At 43.3% G+C, this 20,690-nt stretch overlaps 1 protein-coding gene across 3 annotated transcripts in view; it reads left to right on the top strand.

Annotated features, from left to right (window-relative positions):
- The window catches only part of MCOLN3 (mucolipin TRP cation channel 3), a 62,793-nt gene extending 53,632 nt beyond the window's left edge, over window positions 1–9,161 (top strand). For 2 of the 3 annotated variants that reach the window (XM_038745381.1, XM_038745382.1), the window contains exons 10-14: window positions 743–844; window positions 954–1,076; window positions 2,960–3,166; window positions 5,147–5,280; window positions 8,122–9,161. In XM_038745381.1, coding sequence (XP_038601309.1) covers window positions 743–844; window positions 954–1,076; window positions 2,960–3,166; window positions 5,147–5,280; window positions 8,122–8,131 — 576 coding nt within the window. In that variant the 3' untranslated portion in view covers window positions 8,132–9,161. The remainder of the gene's footprint in view (window positions 1–742; window positions 845–953; window positions 1,077–2,959; window positions 3,167–5,146; window positions 5,281–8,121) is intronic. The other variant, XM_038745383.1, reaches the window with a different exon arrangement.
- The last annotated feature ends 11,529 nt before the right edge of the window (window positions 9,162–20,690 follow it).

The following is a 20,690-nucleotide window of genomic DNA, read 5'->3' as shown; positions in this document are numbered from 1 at the left end:
CTCCTCACCCTGGGCTTCAAGGCTGTCCATCCCCTCGCCCCCTCCTACCTCACCTCCCTTCTCTCCTTCTCCAGCCCAGCCCGCACCCTCTGCTCCTCTGCCGCTAATCTCCTCACCGCACCTCGTTCTCGCCTGTCCCGCCATCGACCCCCGTCCCACGTCATCCCCCTGCCCATCCGCCAAGCTAGCTCTCTTCCTCCCTTCAAGGCCCTACTGAGAGCTCACCTCCTCCAGGAGGCCTTCCCAGACTGAGCCCCTTCCTTCCTCTCCCCCTCGTCCCCCTCTTCACCCCCCCATCTTACCTCCTTCCCTTCCCCACAGCACCTGTATATATGTATATATGTTTGTACATATTTATTACTCTATTTATTTTACTTGTACATATCTATTCTATTTTATTTTGTTAGTATGTTTGGTTTTGTTCTCTGTCTCCCCCTTTTAGACTGTGAGCCAACTGTTGGGTAGGGACTGTCTCTGTATGTTGCCAACTTGTACTTCCCAAGCGCTTAGTACGGTGCTCTGCACACAGTAAGTGCTCAATAAATACAATTGATGATGATGATGAAACAACTTGCCCAAGGTCACACAGCGGAGTGGTGGAGCCGAGATTAGAATCCACTTCCTCCGACTCCCAAGCCCATGCTCTTACCACTAGGCCACGCTGCTTCTCATAAATCTATTGTGATTATTTGTCTAATAATAGACCTAAATCAATTTAGGACTGTCTCTCTTTGTGTTCCAGAGTCTAACCAGTTACGACGTCTGTAGCATCTTTCTAGGGACTTCCACCATGCTCGTGTGGCTTGGAGTCATTCGCTACCTAGGTTTCTTTCAGAAGTACAATGTAAGGAACACCCAGAACCTCCGTGCTGTTGGTATTTATTTTTTTATTGTTATTGCACTGCCATCTCCCAAACCCATCCAGAGTCTAATTATTGGCCCTAATTCCACAGCTCCTCATTCTGACTCTCCAAGCAGCATTACCTAATGTTATTCGATTCTGCTGCTGTGCTGCCATGATCTATTTGGGCTACTGCTTTTGCGGTTGGATAGTCCTGGGACCTTACCACGTGAAGGTATGGCGAAACTCCTTTCTCAAAGGTTCATTCATTCAATCGTATTTATTGAGCGCTTACTGTGTGCAGAGCACTGTACTAAGTGCTTGGGAAGTACAAGTTTGCAACATATAGAGATGGTCCCTACCCAACAGCGGGCTCACAGTCGAGAAGGGGGAGACAGACAACAAAACAAAACGTGAACGGGTGTCAGTTATCAGAATAAATAAAAATAAAGCTAGATGCACATTATTAACAAAATAAATAGAATAGTAAATATGTACAAGTAAGGAAACGAGGCCTTAGTCAGGGAAGGCATCTTGGAGGAGATATGACTCTTCAGGCCAGACAAATTCCAAAAGGAGGGCTTTTTTCTAAGCTCATTGTGGGCAGGAAATGTGTCCAATTATTGTTAAATTGTACTCTCCCAAGCGCTTAGTACAGTGCTGTGCCCACAGAAAGCACTCAATAAATATGATTATATTTCTCTCCCATGTGGTCCTGCTTAACTCTGCTCCTGATTCCCTGATAAAACGGCTGCTTCCAGACCTTCCAGTTGTATGGACTGCTACATTGTGAGCTCAAGGAGGGACCGTGTCTTTTATCTCCCAGCGCTTAGAACAGTGCTCCCGCGCTTTGAACAGTGTTTGGCACATAGTAAGCCCTTAACAAATGCCATCATTATTATTTTATCTACCCCAGTGCTCACTACAGTGTTTGGTACATGGTAACCACTTAACAAATAGCGATCATTTTTTGATTGCTTATTGGGTGCAGAGCACTGTGCTAATGCCACTATCATTATTATTATTGATAGTAATAATAATAACAATAGGTGGCCCTGTATGACTGGCTGATTTTTGATGCTAAGGGGATAGACTTCTGAGGCTGGAATTGAGGATCAGAGAACCTGGAAGCGAATGTGGTTAGGACTCTTGCCACCCATGGCATAGTGGCTAGAGCCCGGGCCTGGGAATCAGAAGATCATGGATTCTAATCCTGGCTCTGCCACTTGTCTGCTGTGTGACCTTGGGTAAGTCACTTCACTTCTCTGGGCCTCAGTTCCCTCATCGGGAAAATGGGATTGAGACTATGAGCCCTACATGGGACAGGGACTGTATCCAACCCAGTGCTTAGAACAGTGCCTGGCGCATACTATTGTTATTAATAATAATTGTATTTATTCAGCACTTACTGTGTGCAAAGCTCTGTACTAAACGCTTGCGAGAGTACAATATAACATCATATACATTTCCTGCCCACAATGAGCTCACCGTTTAGAGGGAGATCACAGTCTAGAGGGGTAAGTGCATACAAATACCACAATTATTATTATTATTATTAACCCAGGGAGCCTCGAGTCTGCATACATATGCATATATTAAAGTCTGTCTCCCCCTCGAGACTGTCAGCTCATTGTGGGCAGTGAACATGTCTGTATATTGTTACATTGTGCTCTTCCAAGCACTTAGCGCAGTGCTCTGCACACAGTTAGCACTCAGTAAATGCAACTGACTGACCATGTGCACACACACAAATATACATGCCCAACTTTGCATTCCTGCGGGCCCCTGAGGTAACACAAAATTGTGAAGTTCAAAGTTTCAGTGGGAAACCAAGGGTTAGAGGGAAGATGGTTTGAAATAGTTTCCCAACGTCTATCATACCAGGGGAATTAACGACATGCACTTGTCCATTTTCTGCTACACACAGAAGGGCTTTCCAAAGAGGTCTACAGAATGGGACAGGGACGGGAAATGGAAATCCTTCAGAAAGCTATTTGAAACTATTTGAAAATGTGAGCTAAAGGCATCTGGCACTACTTGTTGAATATTAGAGCTTCCACAGGAATGTGAAAACAATCATCGATTTAAACTCATCATCTCTTTTTCCCTCTCTTTTAGTTCCGGTCTTTGAACATGGTCTCTGAATGTCTGTTCTCCCTAATAAATGGAGACGACATGTTTGCGACATTTGCCAAAATGCAGCAGAAGAGTTATTTGGTCTGGCTATTTAGTCGAATCTACCTTTACTCCTTCATCAGTCTTTTTATCTATATGGTTTTAAGTCTCTTCATTGCACTGATTACTGATACCTACGAAACAATTAAGGTAGGCTTTGTTCTGAAGACTATTTCTAAATGAGCTAGAAGACCGTTACTAGAATACTGCTTCGTACAGGGCAGAAATGAGTTTTGACAGGGAACTTTTGATTGAGTTAAAGTATGCATTTAGGGGGTTGAGGAATGAGTGAATGTGTTAAACCAAAAAGACAGAATATCTGGAATATGTGGAATATCTGATTTCTCCCCTTATATATTTTCTGGGCTTTGAAAAGTAGGGAGCGGGACTGCTGACCTAAGGGAATTTTCTAGAGCTAGTGTTTTGGGGTTTAGATCTGGCCTGAGGCTTCTCTAGAGGAAGCAGAGTAGATTCACTCCAGGGAATATTCCAGCTGGTTTGTGTGAGGGATGATCAAGCGTAGACGACCCAGCCTAGCTCCCCTGCTCTGCTCCTCCAGGGACCCCTCGATGGTGCAGTGCAGAATTTACAGGTTGGAAAAGTCATTCTGTTCTGAACAAAATCCTCAGGCAGTGCCACACATTCCTGAAGCTTCGGAGGAGGTAGAGTAATTGGTTGGTGTCTGGCAGTAATTTAGCCAGAGCTTCATTGTGTCTAGCTGGTTTAGGCTTCCAGCACATTGTTCATTTCACGGCTACAGAAATGCCAGGCAGAATCATCTCTCCTTTGAACATTGGGTGTCTGGGTTCCTTATTATTATTTTAATTGTGTTTCTTTGGGTTTTTAATGGTATTTGTTGAGCACATTTGCCTATATGGACGGCACTGTTCTGCATGTTGGGGTAGACGCAAGATAATCAGGTTGGACCTAATCCCTGTCCCACATGAGGCTCCCAGTCTTTAATCCCCATTTTAAAGATGAGGTAACTGAGGCACAGAATAATAATAATAATGGCATTTATTAAGTGCTTACTATGTGCAAAGCACTGTTCTAAGCGCTGGGCAGGTTACAAGGTGATCAGGTTGTCCCACAGGGGGCTCACAGTCTTAATCCGCATTTTGCAGATGAGGTAACTGAGGCACAGAGAAGTTAAATGACTTGCCCAAAGTCACACAGCTGACAATTGGCAGAGCCTGGATTTGAACCCATGACCTCTGACTCCAAAGCCCGGGCTCTTTCCACTGAGCCATGCTGCTTCTCAGCATAGTTAAGTGACTTGCCCAAGGTCACAGAGCAGACAGCAGACAAGTCGCACAGCAGCACTCACAGACACCCCCAACCCCCTGCGCCCCTGCCAGAGCAAACAACAGATAAATAGACATCCTTAGATGTATTCGAGAAGCTGCATGGCCTAGTGGCAGGATTCAGAGGATGTGGGTTCTAATCCCAGTTCTGCCACTTGTCTGCTGTGGGATCTTGGGCAAGTCACTTCACTTCTCCGTGCCTCAGTTATCTCATTGTAAAATGGGGATTAAGACTGTGAGCCCCACGTGGGACAACCTGATTATCTTGTATCTACTCCAGCGCTTAGAGCAGTGCTTGGCACGTAGTAAGCGTTTAACAAATACTATAATTATTCGTATTATTTTTATTATTATAAGCATTTTCTAATAGATGTAAGGTTTCACTGGGCAAGGGAGCTTAATCTGTTTTGAACTTTTTCCTCCCTGTTTTCCTCTCCTCTGCCCCATCCCCCCCCGCCCTACCTCTTTCCTCTCCCCACAGCACTTGTATATATTTGTACAGATTTATTTTACTTGTACATATTTACTACTCTATTTATTTTGTTAATGATGTGCATATAGCTATAATTCTATTTTTTCTGACTATTTGGACACCTGTCTACATGTTTTGTTTTGTTGTCTGTCTCCCCCTTCTAGACTGTGAGCCCATTGTTGGATAGGGACCATCTCTATATGTTGCTGACTTGTACTTCCCAAGTGCTTAGTACAGTGATCTGCACACAGTAAGCACTCAATAAATACGATTGAATAAATAAATGAATGAATGAACTGGGATTGCAAGAGATCTGTGGGATGATAAATCGGAAGCTCTTTGTCCCTGCTATAGAATCACCAAGAAGACGGCCTTCCAGAGAGTGAACTTCATGCATTTATAGCTGAGTGCAAAGATCTACCCAACTCTGGCAGATACAGGTTAGATGACAAGACTTCAGAGTCCGTCTTCTGCTGTTGTCCCAAACTGTAAGTTTTTAGTTCTTGCCAATTGTAAAGAACTATAAATTTAATTTAATGGACCTTTTTCAGGCACTTGTCTACATAAGGTGAATAATGAAGCGATTCGAAATATTAAAAATATCTGAGCAGATTCCACCAGCTTAATAATAATAATGGCATTTATTAAGCACTTACTATGTGCAAAGCACTGTTCTAAGCACTGGGGAGATTATAAGGTGATCAGGTTGTCCCACGGGGGGCTCACAGTCTTCATCCCCATTTTACAGATGAGGTAACTGAGGCCCAGAGAAGTTAAGTGACTTGCCCAAAGTCACACAGCTGACAATTGGCAGAGCTGGGATTTGAACCCACGACCTCTAACTCCAAAGCCCATGCTCTTTCCACTGAGCCATGCTGCTTCTCTAACAGCTTCTTAACAGCTGTGTTGTTCTAGACTCATTTTCTTCCCAAAATAAGGGGATTTGGCACAAAGTAATTCTGTAAGGTCATCGTGGGCAGGGAATATGTCTACCAACTCAATTTATTATTTTATTCTCCCAAGTGCTTAGTACAGTGTTCTGCCCTCAGTAAGCGCTCAATAAATACAACAAATAGATTAACAAGTACCATTAAAAGAAAATGTAGGCATTCAACTTCACGTTGCAAATGAAGATCTTGTAATGCGGACAAGATTCTTTTTTCAGGCTTATTATCAGACCATGATGCTAGACTGATTCAGTTAAGTGTTATGTAATTCTCTGTAAATCAGAGTGAGAGAGAGAGAGAGAGAGAGAGAGAGAGAGAGAGAGAGACTGTGTGTGTCCATAATCCAGTCAGACATAGTTTAGATAGTATGCACCCCACAGAGAGAGAGAGAGAGAGAAGAGCATGCCCACTCCTCTAAGTCTGTTGGACATTTCCTAGACGATCAAAGTCCAAATCCAACATCAGGATTCTGTGTTTTATTACACACTTAAGCCCGGCAACATAGGCCGAATTGAACAGGACTAGTTCTCCTAGACAAGCATATGATATGCCAGTAATGCTGATATTACCACTTGTAGAGGAACCTCATGATCTCCATACACTTCAGGAAAGTCTAATTTACCTGCTTATCAGAACCTGACGATTATATCACTTTCGTAAGAACCATGAAAACTTGAGAACCATGAGAACCATGAGAACCATGAAAACCATGAAAAAAGGTCTTGGGCAGCCAAGATCACGGTCACACTGAAGGATGTCAAGCACCTGCTGGAGTACTGGGCACCAGGAAGCCCTCGAAGGCCATTGACAGGACCCCTAATCTCAACCAGTTCTCCTCAACAGTCTCTTGAACACACTTTCTCTGTTGAAGTGTTATTGCCATTTTTGCTGTGGGATTTCTTCCTTGACTGGGGTTGGCTTCAACTACGTTCTTTCAGCAAGGTTGTTCTGCTGTGTGGAGGGTCATAAAGCTTCTTCAAGGATGGAAACAACCTTAGTTTGGCAGTGGTAGGTGTAGATGATGAAAATAATAATAATAATAACAATTGTGGTATTTAAGTGCTTACTCTGTACCAAGCACTGTACTGAGAACTAGGGAAGCAGCATGGCTAACTGGATAGAGCAGGGGCCAGGGAGTCCAAAGGACCTGAGTTCTAATCCTGCCTCCACCACATGTCTGCTGTGTGACCTTGGGCAAGTCACTTAACGTCTCTGGGCTTCAATTACCTCATCTATAAAACAGGGATTAATGGTGTGAGCCCTATGAGGGACAGGGATTGTGTCCAACCTGATTAACTTGGATCTACCCAAGTGCTTAGAACAGGGCTTGGCACATAAATGCTTAACAAGTACTATTATTATTATTATTATTGTTATCATTAAGGTAGATATTAGATATTAAGGTGAGACACAGTCCGTGTCACACATGGGGCTCACATTCTTAAGAGGGAGGGAGAACAGGTATTTCCCCGTTTTACAGATAGGGAAACAGAGACACAGAGAAGTTAAGTAACATGCCCAAGGTCACACAGAGGGCAAGTAATAATAATAAAAAAATATGTTAAGCACTTACTATGTGCCAAGCACTGTTCTAAGTGCTGGGATAGATACAAGTTAATCAGGTTGGACATAGTCCCTGTCCCACATGGGGTTCCCACTCTTATCCCCATTTTACAGATGAGGTAACTGAGGTTCAGAGAAGTCAAATGACTTGTCCAAGGTCACCCAGCAAACATGTGGCAGAGCCGGGATTAGAGCCCTTGAGTCCTTTTGACTCTCATATCCGTGCTCTATCCACGAAGCCACACTGCTTTCCTAATGCTTTTCACTCCGTGCTGCAATACTGATGTGTCCTTTCTGAGAGATGATTGCTTTCAAAATGTCTTGATGATTCATGACTCAGTAGCTATTTTTTAAGTATAACTGTTTCCTCATCTATAAAATGGCGACTAAATCCCTGTTTTCCCTTCCTACTTAGGCTGTGAGCCCCAGATGGGACAGGGACCGACCTGATTATCTTGTATCTACCCCAGAGCTTAGTGCAGTGCTTGGCACATAGTAATCACTAAAATACCACAATTACTCTTAATAAATCATCTATGAAGGTTTATGATTAAAAATGAAGTTTGCCAGGCACAGAATTCTGGTGAAGCTGGTTTGGTCTGGGCAAGCTAGACATTTCTTAGATTCCTTTTCTAGAACTCTTCCCCATTCGAGGTGAGTCGTTCATTCTGAAAAACACTTCTGTGGAAGGAAGGCTAATAAGTCCAGTACAAACAAGTGTTTTCTAATTAGGCTGTATTGCTCTCTTTTTAGCTGGTGTAACATAAGGCTTTTTGTGTATGTGTCTATTTGGTTTGTCTTTTTGTTTTTACCTTGAAGGTCTGAATGAAGACATTTAAGACGTGGAGTTATTCATGTTCTTCACAAGACCTAGCAATAAGGATGATGCTTGGCTTTGAAGTTTACCAAAAAGAGAGCGGTTCAAAGCTATTTTTGGAGTTTTGAATAGGTGGTAATAAAGTATGGAAGTCAAACTAGGAAAATAATATTTCTCCCATTTGGTTTGAATTTTTCTAACCTTAGAATCTTCATGTTTGTAGTAGTCACTGTTGGACTGCCACTAGAATTAAATGGCAGTATGAAATTTGGATGTTTGTGATAGAACTAGACCATTCTCTTTTGTTATGTGTTGAATTGTTCTGCTACACCTTAAATGATAAAAAAATGTCTCCTCTGGGACAGTAAAATGTTAGCTGTTCAAATGCAAAATGTTCCAGGCAATCTCACAGTCTAGCCCACAGAGTGGAGCCTCAAGACCACAGAATTTCGGTTAGGCCTGGACTTAACTCTAGGTCGGATGGACTTAACTCTAAGTAGGATGGCCTGAGGACCAGATGTGATTTCAGGCCTACATCAGGATGACACTACTGCGCTTGTATCCCACCCTCTCACCCCCTCCCCGTACACACATTCATTCATTCACTCACTCACTCTCACTCAGGGAGTATTTGTACACTTTTTGCCGGAACAACCACAGAAGTATAAAAAGCTGGACCCAGAAGTGTTCCTGCTTAACCCGGTGCCCCTTCCCACATCCCTACCTGAAGTAGCCATGCCAAGAAGCTACAACCCTGTCTGAGTCCAGCCAGCCTTGGATTCACACTAGCCCAACCTGGTCTTACAAGGCTGAAAGCCACGGGCTGGATTCTGCCATCACAGGACACTCAACTCACGACAAACGTAATGTTTTAAAAGATACTGTTTGTTGTCACCCTCATGATTCTTTTTCTCTCCTCTTCTTCCTCCTCCCCCACTCATTTTTCTCCTCCTCCTGCCCAGCCCGTGGACACCTTTCTACAGGTTAGTCCTAAATGCCAAACCCTCAAGTCCCTTCCGAAGCGGCTTAGGGTACAAGTTTGATTAGCAGTATTGGGTGTCTAACATGGGTTTGGTATTGCAAGGTTATGTTTTTATTATTCTCACTTTCCAAGAAAGGAGGAGAAAAACTCTGCCTTCCTTTCAAGTAAATGTGGTGCAAACAGGAAAGAGAGACTGAGTGCTCTCCCCAATCATTTAACCAAAGCTTAAATCACAAACCTCACACTCTGAGCGCCACTCTAATCCAGTACACAGCTTTACCTGTGCAGTATATTGTTTGTATTTTTAATCCAGTATCGGCTTCAGGCTGATACAGCACTGTACTTAAAGTTGGCAGAAAATACAAAAAAAGTGCATTAAAGTAAAAATACATACTTTAACCTGGAATCTCCCTCTAAATACCTTACGGTTGCCCTTCTGCTGATGATTACAAATTGAAATATAGAAAAATGTATAAAGCTAAGTTAAATGACTAAATATGTGGTACTGTATAGCAAAGTTTCAAACTTTTTGAACAGAACCTTAGTGTTGTGCTTTACATTTATGGTAAATTAGTAGAATAAATGAGTCTGGCAACTTTCATCTGTCACTTTTATCTTTTTAGCTATCATTTTCATCAAATTTAATTAGGTTCACCCCCCATTTTCACAAAGTGGAAAAGACACCGCCACCCCATAGTGAAGGAATTGGAGTGTCGGATTCAACGATGGCTCACCAAGTGGCTGAAAATTCAGCGGGGTCTGCTGCCCTTTTGAGGTTGTTTTTTTTTGCGGGGCGGAGGGTTGGTTTTTTTATGGTATTTGTTAAATGCTTACTTTGTATCAGGCTCTGTACTGATTGCTAGGGTGGATATAAGCTAACCAGGTTGGACACAGTCCATGTCCCACATGGGACTCAGTCTTCATCCCCATTTTACAGATGAGGGAGCTGAAGTGAAGTGATTTACCCAAGGTCACACAGAAAACAGGTGGCGGAGCTGGGATTAGAACCCAGGTCCTTGGGATTCCCAGGCCCACACTTTCTTCGCTAGGCCACACTGCTTCTCAGAGGGATCAGGGCTTTCCTGTCTGTGATGACAGACTGCACCTGGCTGCCCTGCCAGCAATGGGAGTGGTTGGGCAGAGGGTCACTGAGTGAGAGTGGAAAGCTGACTCATATTTTTAAGGTATCTGTTAAGAGCTTACTATGTGTCAAACATTGTTCTAAGCACTGGGGTAGATAGAAGTTAATTAGGTTGAATACAGTCCCTGTCCCACATGGGGCTCACAATCTAAGCAGTCTGAGCCTAATATGATTGATTGGCTCAGTGTGGACTAGCTAGCAAATAACACAGATGTGGGATTTAAATATGTGAAATATACAAATTTGATGGAGACAGTGGGGTTGAAGAGTAATCTCAAATCTGCCTCAATCTCCCAAATTGAGAGGGCTTTCCCAAGGACATGAACTCTAAGCTAACACAGGAGACCCTGTAGACTGTAAGCTTGTTGTGGGCAGGGAATGTGTCTTCCAACTTTGTTATATTGTACTCTCCAAGCGCTTGGTACAGAACTCTGCCCATAGTAAGCACTCAATAAATACTGCTGCTGCTGATGAAGTGGCATTTTTGCCTTCATCTAAATATGAATAATGACCTTAAAGCACATTCCCATAGAAACTAAAGTTAATAGGTGTTATGGGAAAGGAAAGGAATATCAACAAAGGGAGATTAAATACTGAGAAGCAGTTTGGCCTAATGGATAGAGCATAGGCCTGGAGCCAGAAGGACCTAGGTTCTAATCCTGGCTCCACCACTTGTCTGCTGTGGGACTTTGGGAGAATCACGTAATTGTGCCTCAGTTATCCCATCTGTAAAAAAAAATATATATATACTGGGTAGTTGTTAAATAGTAAATGAAATCACCTTTCCAGAATGCAATGTTCAGAGCATAAGATGGCATCATGTTCCCAGGAGGCTTGTCAGCCATGTGACTGACCACATGGACCTGGCCAGAACTCACTGTCCTGACGAATTCCAGGCCGAAGCCATGACCAGATTATTTTATCCATTGCTGAAGAGACAGTAGCCATGTGAATGATGGAATCAGAATAAGGACAGGAAAGGTATGCGATGAATGAGGGAACTGGAAAATGAATGCAGGAGATACAGAACATGAGAAATGAAAGAAACTGATAATAATAATAATAATTGTGGTATTTGTGAAGCGCTTACTAGGTGCCAAGCACTGGGGTAGGTGCAAGGTAATCAGATCATCCCACATGGGGCTCACAGTCTTAATCCCCATTTTACAGATGAGGTAATAATAATGATAATAATTATGGTATTAAGTGCTTACTATGTGCCAAGCACTGTTCTAAGCGCTGGGGTAGTTACAGGGTAGTCAGGTTGTCCCACTTGTGGCTCACAGTCTTAATCCCCATTTTCCAGATGGGGTAACTGAGGTGCAAAGAAGTGAAATGACTTTCCCTAGGTCACACAGCAGACACGTGGCAGAGTGGAGAGTAGAATCCATGTCCTTTGACGCCCAGGCACATGCTCACTGCTTCTCAAACTGTTTCATAAACTCGCATATTATTATTGAGTGACACACCGGTGGGAGCCAGGAACATCAGCAACGCTCCTGTAATTTGGGATGTTTAAACATCCTTACCAGAAACAGGATGAATACTAGGGATTCTCATTTCCCACAACTGCCTATGAGAACGAGTGCTGGGCTGACATCACAGGGAAGCACTCGGGACTGAAGGACCTAGAAGCTCAAAGCCTTTCAGCGGGCAGGCAAATAAGCCCATCCTCTTGTGCTGTGAGGTGCCAGAAGTCGATGCTTTGAGCCACACGGAATATCACTTAATCCAGTTTGCCTAATTTCAGGCACAACCACCTAGATTAGAATTAACAATAAAACAATTAAAATGAATTGTAGAAGGAATGGTTGAGAGAGAAAACTAAGGAGGGAATTAGAAAATTACGATATTTGTTAAGCACTATGTGTCAAGCACTGTTCTAAGCCCTGGGGTTCATATAAGTGAATTGGGTCGAAAACAGGGCTCTAAATACAAAAAGAACACGCATTTCATTCCCATTTTACAGTTAGGAAAACAGATACAGAGAAGTTAAATGACGCTCAAAGTCATAGAGCAAGCAAAGACTGGTGTTCTAATTCTGTCTCCACCACCTGTCTGCTGGGTGACCTTGGGCAAGTCACTTAACTTCTTCGTGCCTCAGTTATCGCATCTGTAAAATGGGGATTAAAACTGTGAGTCTCATGTGGGACAGGGACTGTGTCCAATCCGATTGGCTTGGATATAGGATCTACCCCAGCACTGAGTACAGTGCCTAGCACATAGTAAGTTCTTAACAAATGACCTATAAAATTAAAAAAATAAAATGTGGTGGCGCTGGGATTAGAACTCAGACTCCCAAGCCCATGCGTTCTCCCCCTAAGACACTCTGCCTCCAGTTTACATATACTGAAAGAGGAAAGGGAAAATAAAAGATGAATAAAGGAAAAAAGACAGTGTCACATGAACTAAGAGATAAGAGAATGGAAAAAAGGCCAAAAATAGAACATTTATTTCTTTATTATTATGGCTTTACAAAAAATAGTGATTTGTAGTTTCAAAAAAGTGCATTCAAATGTGTGCCTGCTCAGGTGGTCAACCATAGGAATCATGGGTCTACCTTCTTCAAGACCCTAGCCATATAGTGCCAGAAGATATTTTAGAAGAGTCCTTTAGAGAAATGGATCAAAATGCATATTTTAAGAGATGGAAAGAGCAACGTGTGGGAATTATTTTTAAAAAGTCTGGGTTTAGGAGAGGAGATGATGGATCATCTTGATAAATAGGAATTGGGAAGAGCTGGCTAGTAATACTAGCAAGTAATAGTATTTATTAAGTGCTTGCTATGAAGCAGCATGGCTTAGTGGATTTCCCAAGTGCTTATTACAGTGCTCTGCACACAGTAAGCGCTCAATAAATACGATTGAATGAATGAATGATATAACATAGGCTTGGAAGTCAGAGGACCTGGGTTCTCTTCCCAGCTCAGTCACTTGCCTGCTGGGTGACCTTGGGCAAGTCACTTTACTTCACTGGGCCTCAATTACCTCATCTGTAAAATGGGGATTAAGACCATGAACCCCATGTGGGACATGGACTGTGTCCAACCTGATAATCTTGTATCTATGCAACTCTTAGTTCAGTGCTTGGCACATAGGAAGCACTTAACAAATACCAAGATTATTATTATATTATTATTTTTTTATTATATACAAAGCACTGAACGAAGCACAGGAAAAGAAGTACGCGGATGAGAGAGCCCCTACCCCACTCCCCGCCTTTGGGCAAGTCACTTAACTTCTCTGGGCCTCAGTTACCTCATCTGTAAAATGGGGATTAAGACCGTGAACTCCATGTGGGACATAGACTGTGCCCAAGCTGATGAGCTTGTATCTACACAACTCGTAGTTCAATGCTTTGTACATAGGAAGCACTTAAATACCACGATTATTATTATATTATTATTATGCACAAACCACTGAACTAAGCATAGGAAAAGTACGCAGATGAGATAAAGACAGAGCCCGTACCCCACTCCCTGCCTTCGAAGAAGTTTACAATGTATAAAGATAAGTGGGGAGGAGGCTAACAAGAAACCCAGAAGGAAGAATGAAACAAAAATACAAAGATGATGGCAAACACAAAAGGAGCTGCAGGATTCTCTAGACTGGAAAATCCTTGTGGGCAGGGAACATATCTTAAAACTCTTTGTATCGTACCACCTCTCCAAGCACTTATTACAGTGCTCGTCACATGGTAATAATGATGGTATAAATGATGCTATTTGTTGCTCAACTCTTTTACTATTTAATAATAATAATAATGTTGGCATTTGTTAAGCACTTACTATGTGCAAAGCACTGTTCTAAGTGCTGGGGAGGATACAAGGTGATCAGATTGTCCCACGTGGGGCTCACGGTCTTCATTCGCATCTTACAGATGAGGTAACTGAGGCACAGAGAAGTTAAGTGACTTGCCCAAAGTCACACAGCTGACAATTGGCAGAGCTGGGATTTGAACCCATGACCCATCTGACTCCCAAGGCCGTGCTCTTTCCATTGAGCATGCTGCTTCTCTATTTCTTCACTATAGTTATTTTTTTAATGGTATTTGTTAAGAGCTTATTAAGGACCAGGCACTGTACTGAACGCAGGGGTAGACACAAAGTTGGACACAGTCCATGTCCCACAGTCTAGGCTCACAGACCACTTATTTATTTATTTTGTATTTTGTTAAGTGCTTACTAGGTGCCAGGCCCTGTCTTAAATGCTGAAGTAGGTACAAGCTAATCAGGTAGGACATAGTCAGTCCACATCCCACCGGGGCTCACAGTCTTTATCCCCATTTTCCAGATGAGGTAACTGAGGTACAGGGAAGTGAAGCGACTTGCCCAACGTCACACAACAGACAAGGGCCGGAGCCGGGACTAGAACCCAGGCCCGTGCTCTTTCTACTAGGTCATGCTGATTTGTACTTTCCAAGTGCTTACTACAGTGCTCTGCACACAGTAAGTGCTCAATAAATACGATTGAATGAATGATTTGCTTTATTGGTAAGATTTGAGCTTGGAAATCTGCCTTAATTGTATCATGAAGACCAAAGGTCAAATTCCCGAATGGGAATGTATCATGGAAGGTATTTCATTATTTGTCTGGATCATGAGTTCTCATGGCAAACATCCTAGTCCTTGAGATAAAATCTTGATACTTAGCAATAAGTGCCGTAGTTTCCAGGTCACTATGGTCTTGTAGGAGAAACACCCGTCAGACCAAATTAAACTTCCCACTTATTGCCAGAACCCAAACTGGAATTCCTTCCTTAGACATAATAGTGGCAGGGAACGGTGCCTAAAAACAGTGATGGTGTGAAGTCTTCCTTTCATCAATAACTCAGTTTTCATGTTTGGACTTATCTCGTTTTCAGTCTTTATAATCTTGCCGTGGTAACAGTAATAAACACCCTGGTGTCCGCTTTAAACGAGAAACTGAAACTTTCATTTAATTCCATTCCAGTGACATGAAGTTCTTTCTCTAGTATGACACTTGAATTTTGGGGTGTTTACGATTTAGGATTTGCGGTACCTTACAAAACAATCAGAATGGTCATAATCGTGACCCAGCTTTCTAATGACAGGGCATCATTTGGGACATGTTACCTCTTGTCTCTCTTGCCTAGCTGATGTCCGCTATAACTTCTTTTCATAGAAATAGTAGTGGTAGTCATCATCATCATCATCAATAGTATTTATTGAGTGCTTACTGTGTGCAGAGCACTATACTAAGCGCTTGGGAAGTACAAGTTGGCAACATATAGAGACAGTCCCTACCCAACAGTGGGCTCACAGTCTAAAAGGGGGAGACAGAGAACAAAACCAAACATACTAACAAAATAAAATAAATGAATAGATATGTGCAAGTAAAATAAATAGAGTAACAAATATGTACAAACATATATGCATATAAACAGGTGCTGTGGGGAAGGGAAGGAGGTAAGATGGGGGGATGGAGAGGGGGACGAGGGGGAGAGGAAGGAAGGGGCTCAGTCTGGGAAGGCCTCCTGGAGGAGGCGAGCTCTCAGTAGGGCCTTAGTTGCAGGAGGAGAAGGAGTAGCAGCAGCAACATTTACCGAGTTCCCACTTGGTGCAGTGCACTGTACTAGGTGCTTGGGAAACACAAAAAAATAAAGTGTTTTGTTTTGTTGTCTGTCTCCCCCTTCTAGACTGTGAGCCCATGGTTGGGTAGGGATTGTCTCTATCTGTTGCCGAATTGCACTTTCCAAGCACTTAGTACAGTGCTGTGCACACAGTAAGTGCTCAATTGAATGAATGAATAATATAATATAATAATATAATATTATTGATATCAATATTATTAAGCATACGATTGAATAAATGAATAATATAATAATGGTATTTGTTAAGCGCTTACTATGTGCCAGTACTAAACGCTGGGGTAGATACAATCAAGTCGGGTCAGACACAGTCCCTGTCCCATGTCACAGTCTCCATCCCCATTTTACAAATGAGGTAACCGAGGCCCAGAGAAATGACTTGCCCAAGGTCACACAGCAGACAAGTGGCAAAGCTACATTTGCACCCTGCCCTCTCTATTCTCCCCCCACCCCAACCCATCTTCTATCTTTCGGTTTTCAATCAATCATTCATTCAATCATATTTATTGAGTGCTTACTGTGTGTGGAGCATTGTAGTAAGCGCTTGGAAGAGTACAGTAGAACAGAGTTGGTAGACATGTTCCCTGTCCACAATGAGCTTGCAATCTAGACGGAATCTTCCCAGTCTTTTCAGCTCTGCCCTCCCCGATCCCTCTTTGAGCTTCCCCCAAATAGGGCCGTTTTATGCTGGAACTTAAAGCAAGTTATTTATCACTTTTGTCCTTGTGCCTTCTGTGGTTTTAGGAGTTCTCATTGTACTTGTTCACTGTTTACACATTGAGCAAGCAAGTAGCCCATGAGAAATTTCTTAATTTATTGTTTAAGAGTTGGAAGCATCAGCTGGCTCTTACTGGCAAATATTCTTTCAGTAACGGAATGCTTCCCCTTAAACTTTCCAACTGCTCGCCTGCCTGGATTTTTGTTACTTCATTCATTCATTCATTCATTCAATCGTATTTAGTGAGCACTTACTGTGTGCAGAGAACTGTACTAAGCGCTTGGGAAGTACAAATCGGCAACAGATAGAAACGGTCCCTACCCAACAATGGGCTCATAGTCTAGAAGGGGGGAGACAGACAACAAAACAAAACAAGTAACAGGTGTCACACTGTTCTTTCCTCCATAATTTTGAAGTGTTGCTTTTCAGGCTAATGCAAATGAAATACTGACTTTGATTTTCTGTATTATTGCCCACATGGGTCAGGTAGAGAATAAGCCTAGGGCTCCAATAGCAGTTATTTAAATTTAGGTCTTCTGTAGCCTTGTCGCTCTTGATACATTTAACAAGGGCATTGTGACACAATGTGTCTGGGACACAACATTCGATAACATCTAGTGTAGCCATCTAGAAGCATGGGGAATGTATGTGTTCACGGAGGAAAAAAAAATATGCAGCTGGGAGAGATTTTAACATTTGCTAACTATCTCAGATAGAGGCACATGAAGAAGAATCCTTTCCACTTTGTAGAATATTTCTCTTCTTATTCCTGTAAGGGATATCATCATTCCAAAGTTTCACCGCTACTGAAAAGCAAAATGAAACAGCTGTTTGTCTTATTTAACCAGCCCCCTGCCAGGATTGTTACAAAATCCCTCAAAAAGTGAGTCGAACACTTTAAACTCCTTTAACTGTGACTTCTAACTGGGTCATCAACTTCTACCAAAAAGTTAATCATGAAACTTGGAAAAGAAGCAGTATCAGATTTTGAGGGAGATTTTTATAAGAAATTCACTCAAGCATTGATAATGTTTGGAAGGGGATAAACCCTGATCCATTCAATATTTAGTACAATAGAAATACATGGGTAGAGAGTCATACTGTAATAGTAATGATGGTATTTGTTAAGCAGATACTATGTGTTAGGCATTATTCTTATTCTAAGCACTGAGGTAGATACAAGCTAATCAGGTTGGACACAGTCCTGAAACTCTGTACCCCACGTGGGACAGGGACTGTGTCCAAACTGATTTGTGACTTTGGGCACATCACTTCACTTCTCTGTGCCTCAGTTACCTCATCTGTAAAATGGGGATTTAGACCGTGGGCCCCAAGCGGGAGAGGGACTGTGTCCAACCCGATTTGCTTGTATCCACCCTGGTGCTTTGCACAGTGCTTGGCACATAGTAAGTGCTTAACAAATACCACAATTATTATTATTTTTTTTTCCTTATGTGTCTGATGATGGAATTGGGAGACACAGACATGAAGCTCAGTACCAAGCACTGTGAATGAACAGCCGCGGTTTGGTGCGTTGCTGAGAAGTGGTGTGAGAGAGTTAATGATCTTCCCTAAGTGGCCAGTAAAATTAGACTCTGAAGTATTTAGTTCTGAACTCCGTGACCAGATAATATGATCTTCCTGACACGAGGGCAAGCCATATTCTGATATTCTATCCCCCCACCTCTAAATCTACTTTGACTGCTGTTTCCCTCTCTAGGCTATAAGCTCACTGTGGGCAGGGGTCTACCAACCCTGTGGTATCGTACTGTCCCAAGCGCTTAGTCCCCTCTCAGGGTGGCTCCTGGAGAGTTTCCAGTCCTCCTCTACCAGTCTCGGTTCTGTGAGGGAGAGTCAAGCAGAGGCCTGTCCACTCCATCCCTAGCTTGGGCAGTGGTGAGTGGAAGACAATCAGCTACACATTAAAATTCACCTGTCCCAGGCAGCCGCTGTATTGCTGACATATCTATTCTATTTATTTCATTTTGTTAATATGTTTTGTTCTCTGTCTCCCACTTCTAGACTGTGAGCGCACTGTTGGGTAGGGACCGTCTCTATATGTTGCCAACTTGTACTTCCCAAGTGCTCAGTACAGTGCTCTGCACACAGTAAGTGCTCAATAAATGCGATTGATTGATTGATTGATTGAGAGAGTTGAGAGCAGAGACTGTAGTTGACTGTGCAGAAGGAGGCGATGGAAAACCACTTCCATATTTTTACCAAGAAAACTCTATGCTACACTACCAGAACGATTGCAGATGGAGGTGGGACGTCCTGGGAGAGATGTGTCCTCCTCTATGGGTCAGAGATGACTCGGTGGCATAAGACAAACGCTTAGTACGGTGTTCTGCATGCAGTAAGCATTCAATAAATATGGTTGATTGAATGAATGCTCTGTACACAGTGCTCAATAAACACCACTGATTGATGGATTGATTGCCTGAATTTTCTTCCCTCTAGAAACCGGGGAGTATTAGAGGTTGGCTATCAGCCAGCTAGGTCACAGCTGGGGGTGCTTAGTACAGTGCTCTGCACACAGTCAGCGCTCAATAAATACGATTGAATGAATGAATGAATGATTGAGGGCTGAGCTGAGCAAGAGGGAAATCCAGAAACTGCTCACAGCATCCCCCAACCCCCCACGATGAGGCTGTTTAATAATAATAATAATAATAACAATAATGTCATTTGTTAAACACTTACTATGTGCCAAGCACTGTTCTAAGCACTAATAGATAATCAGATTGTCCCACTTGGGGCTCACAGTCTTAATTCCCATTTTGCAGATGAGTTAACTGAGGCACAGAGAAGTTAAGTGACTTGCCCAAAGTCACACAGCTGACAAGTGGCAGAGCTGGGATTAGAACCCATGACCTCTGACTCCCAAGCCCAGGCTCTTTCCACTGGCCCACGCTGCTTAGCTTCATGTGACTTCACATGAAGTTTTTGGGCCTGTGCTGCAGTACTGGGGGTAGGGGAGAGATGGGGATGTGGGGGATGTGGGGAGGAGGAGGGAGGATAGAGAGGAAGGGGAGGTGGGGGAAAAGGGGAGGATAGGGGGAGGAAAAGGGGGTGGACAAGGAGGAGAGGAGGAAAAGCCAGGAAGCCCAAGTGCTTAGTACAGTGTTTTGCACAGAATAAGTGCTCAGTACATACAATTGAGTGAATGAATGAGGACGGGGGAAGGAGAGGCTGCCTGAGGTGTCCTCGACTAGTCTGGTCGGAGCATGGCCCCCGGCCTCCCCCCCCCCCCCCCCATCTTCTTGCATTAGCAGCCTTCCAGGGAATAAAAACAATAATAATAATTGTATTTGTTAAGCACTTACTATGTGCCAAGTACTATTCTAAGCGATGAGGTAGATACAAGGTCATCAAGTTATCAGTGAAGAAGCTTGGCTCAGTTGGAAGAGCCCGGGCTTGGGAGTCAGAGGTCATGGGTTCTAATCCCACCTCCGCCGTTTGTCAGCTGTGTGACCTTGGGCAAGTCACTTCACTTCTGTGGGCCTCAGTTACCTCATCTGTAAAATGGGGATGAAGACTGTGAGCCCTACCTGGGATAACCTGATTACCTTGTATCTACCACAGTGCTTGACACCTAGTAAGCACTTAAATACCAACATTATTATTATCAAGTTGGACACAGTCCCCGTCCCACATAAGACTCACAGTCTCAATCTCAATTTCACAGGCGAGGGAACAGGGATCCAGAGAAGCACAGTGACTTATCCAAGGTCACACAGCAGATGAGGGAAGAAGCTGGGATTGGAAGGCAGGTCCTTCCTACTCCCAGGTCCGGGCTTTAGCCACTGGGCCACACTGCTTCTACGGGCCCTGCCCCGGGGAGCTGGCACTGCCCCCATCCCCACCCCCAGGACCAGGGCACCAACAGGACCAGATCCCACAGGGCAAGGCCGGGCCGGAGAATGGAAGCAATCAATCAATCGTATTTATTGAGCGCTTACTGTGTGCAGGGCACTGTACTAAGCGCTTGGGAAGTACAAGTTGGCAACATATAGAGACGGTCCCTACCCAACAGTGGGCTCCTCCTCTTCCTTCCCTTGGCTGAGAAGCAGCGTGGCTCAGTGGAAAGAGCACAGATTTGGGAGTCAGAGGTCGTGAG

This window comes from Tachyglossus aculeatus, chromosome 4, assembly GCF_015852505.1.
Source record: "Tachyglossus aculeatus isolate mTacAcu1 chromosome 4, mTacAcu1.pri, whole genome shotgun sequence".
In the NCBI taxonomy this organism is placed as follows: Eukaryota; Metazoa; Chordata; class Mammalia; order Monotremata; family Tachyglossidae; genus Tachyglossus; species Tachyglossus aculeatus.
Note: the sequence above shows the minus strand (reverse complement) of the source record. Positions and strands in the feature narration are given on the sequence as shown.